This window comes from Bactrocera latifrons, unplaced genomic scaffold (assembly GCF_001853355.1).
Source record: "Bactrocera latifrons isolate USDA-ARS-PBARC rearing strain unplaced genomic scaffold, ASM185335v1 scaffold_2, whole genome shotgun sequence".
Taxonomy (NCBI): Eukaryota; Metazoa; Arthropoda; class Insecta; order Diptera; family Tephritidae; genus Bactrocera; species Bactrocera latifrons.
The window spans coordinates 422,162-424,145 of record NW_017535518.1 but is presented as its reverse complement, the minus strand read 5'-3'; the positions used below and the strand labels follow the sequence as shown (position 1 = coordinate 424,145).

Sequence of the window (1,984 nt, the reverse complement as noted above, 5' to 3'; positions counted from 1 at the left end):
AACTTAGCTCGATATGTGTTTAGTTTTAAACCAATTCTATAGATCAAAAGGATTTTAAAACTACATATCCTAAACATTTGACCGATAGTGAGATCTTCTACTCATAAGTTAGTTCAAAGCAAGCATGTTTGAGTTAAAATTTGTTTGTCCAGAGAAACTTCCACGGCCTAACTGCACAATAAAGAAGATCGAAACGACAGATACTTATGACTATAAAGACCATGAAAGATCAGTAAGCAGTCGAAACATAATGATTTAGTATTGAAAATTAAAAGTAATATGCACTATTCATTCAAATATTCTTCTCTAATTAAATGAAATATCGCCTAAAATAAATGGTAACCGACTACAAGTGATACAATTACAGATATATTATATATAAAGTTATCTGCTTCCACCAAATCTTACTAGTAAATACATATTTATAATTCTTTTGCAAAAATATGAAAACACAAACTAACACTCCCTCGACTGATTCTCATATATCTATGAAAAGATCATCACTGGCATTCAGTGCCTCCTCACGCCAACCCAACGCAAAGTAGACTAACTTCTTCAACTCCTCCACTGGCATTCCCACATCAGCATGCGCTTTACGCAGATATATATAATCCGGATTCTTCTGCAATATCTTGAAAATAGCTTCAAATTCATAGCTCTGGGCGCGCTGTACCGCACGCAGCAGATACCAATCGCGCAACATTAAAAGTTCGAATAAATCTCGCAATCGTTGACGCGGCAGAGCATCGCGTATATCTTGCAGAACACCACGTATACCCGGACGGCCTTTCACCACTTCGGTGTCAGTGTCGTTCTTTTTTGACTCCGTCAACACATTAAGCTGTAGCAAGTTCTTTACGAAATCGTCGTATAATTTTAAATCACAATTCATTTTGTAGCAGGTATAATCACGATAGCCTTTCCACTGGCGCGAGCGTCTTAAACTGGCGGTACGTTTGCGAAAATCAGGCGACTGAATCAATTTGATTAGTGCCACCATTTCGGGATCTTCGGCAGCGCCGCGTATAATGGCACGTAAGCGTTCGCGTGGTAGCAGCGCTTTGGCTTGTATCAAGAGATTGCGCATGCCCATGCCGTTGGGCGCATCGCAGGGTCGCAGATTCGCTAAGAGGTTGGAGTTTTTTCAACAGTAAATTAATTCATAAATTTTCAAAATGCGCACAAACTACTTACGCTGTGGACTTATGGGAAAGAATGGTAGTAATGGATTGAAAATCGGATTGCGTTCAAACTGTCGCGGATCCCCAGGTATCTGATCGCTATCCCAAACTGGCAGCCAATTGATACGATCGGGCTTCTGTGACGAAATTTCAACTGGTTTTGGTAATCCAAAGTCCTGCGCTAAGGTGCCACTGTATACGAGTAGCAACGCGCTATACACTAAAAGCTTCATTTTGACTCCTTTTGCTTTCCTAACTTTCCTAGCTTTGGCGGAGCTTTAGACCTCTCAGTGTTTAACTATATTTTGGCATTGCGTACTGCAAGTGCACTGCCTTAATTCCAGTTTAGGCCGCTTTTATATAACTTTTTTTGTAGGTCACAGTAGCCTTAACGGTATTTATTAAATTTACTGCAATATTTCTCTGATTGTGTAATATTTAAGCGAAACTTTCTGTGATGTCTTTGTTTCGTAGATAATGTTGAGTTCATTAATCGACATAATAAATAAATAAAGAAGAATGCCGTTGTCTTCTTTTGTTTATGGCACTCTAGCAAAAACTTACAGTTCTCATACGAAACTTTTTATCTCAATGAGATAATCTCATATACATATATATGTATGATTTTGTGTGTGTATGTAATACATACTAAAAAAGTTAAACATGGGTGTAATAAGCTTATATAATCTGATATTGTTAAATAAGATATGATTAAAAAAACGCAACAAACTTAAAAAATTGAAAGGAAAATTCAAAAACATGAACAACTATAGAGCTCTCAAAAATAGTAAACCTTAAGGAAT

General features: G+C 37.2%; 1 protein-coding gene across 1 annotated transcript; it reads right to left on the bottom strand.

The window, feature by feature from the left end:
* Positions 1 to 404: 404 nt before the first annotated feature.
* On the bottom strand, positions 405 to 1,472 carry LOC108967846. The gene is made up of 2 exons (XM_018931470.1): positions 1,195 to 1,472; positions 405 to 1,125 (listed from the first exon to the last, which is right to left on the bottom strand). Exons 1-2 carry the CDS (start codon positions 1,412 to 1,414, stop codon positions 479 to 481), a joined length of 867 nt encoding a protein of 288 aa, XP_018787015.1. The 5' UTR covers positions 1,415 to 1,472; the 3' UTR covers positions 405 to 478.
* Between the last annotated feature and the right edge of the window lie 512 nt (positions 1,473 to 1,984).

Coding starts and splice junctions, on each gene's coding strand:
- LOC108967846 (XM_018931470.1), bottom strand. CDS start 1,414: ATGAAGCTTTTAGTGTATAGCGCGTTGCTACTCGTATACAGTGGCACC. Junction 1,126..1,194: donor CTTTCCCATAAGTCCACAGC/GTAAGTAGTTTG, acceptor CCAACCTCTTAG/CGAATCTGCGACCCTGCGAT.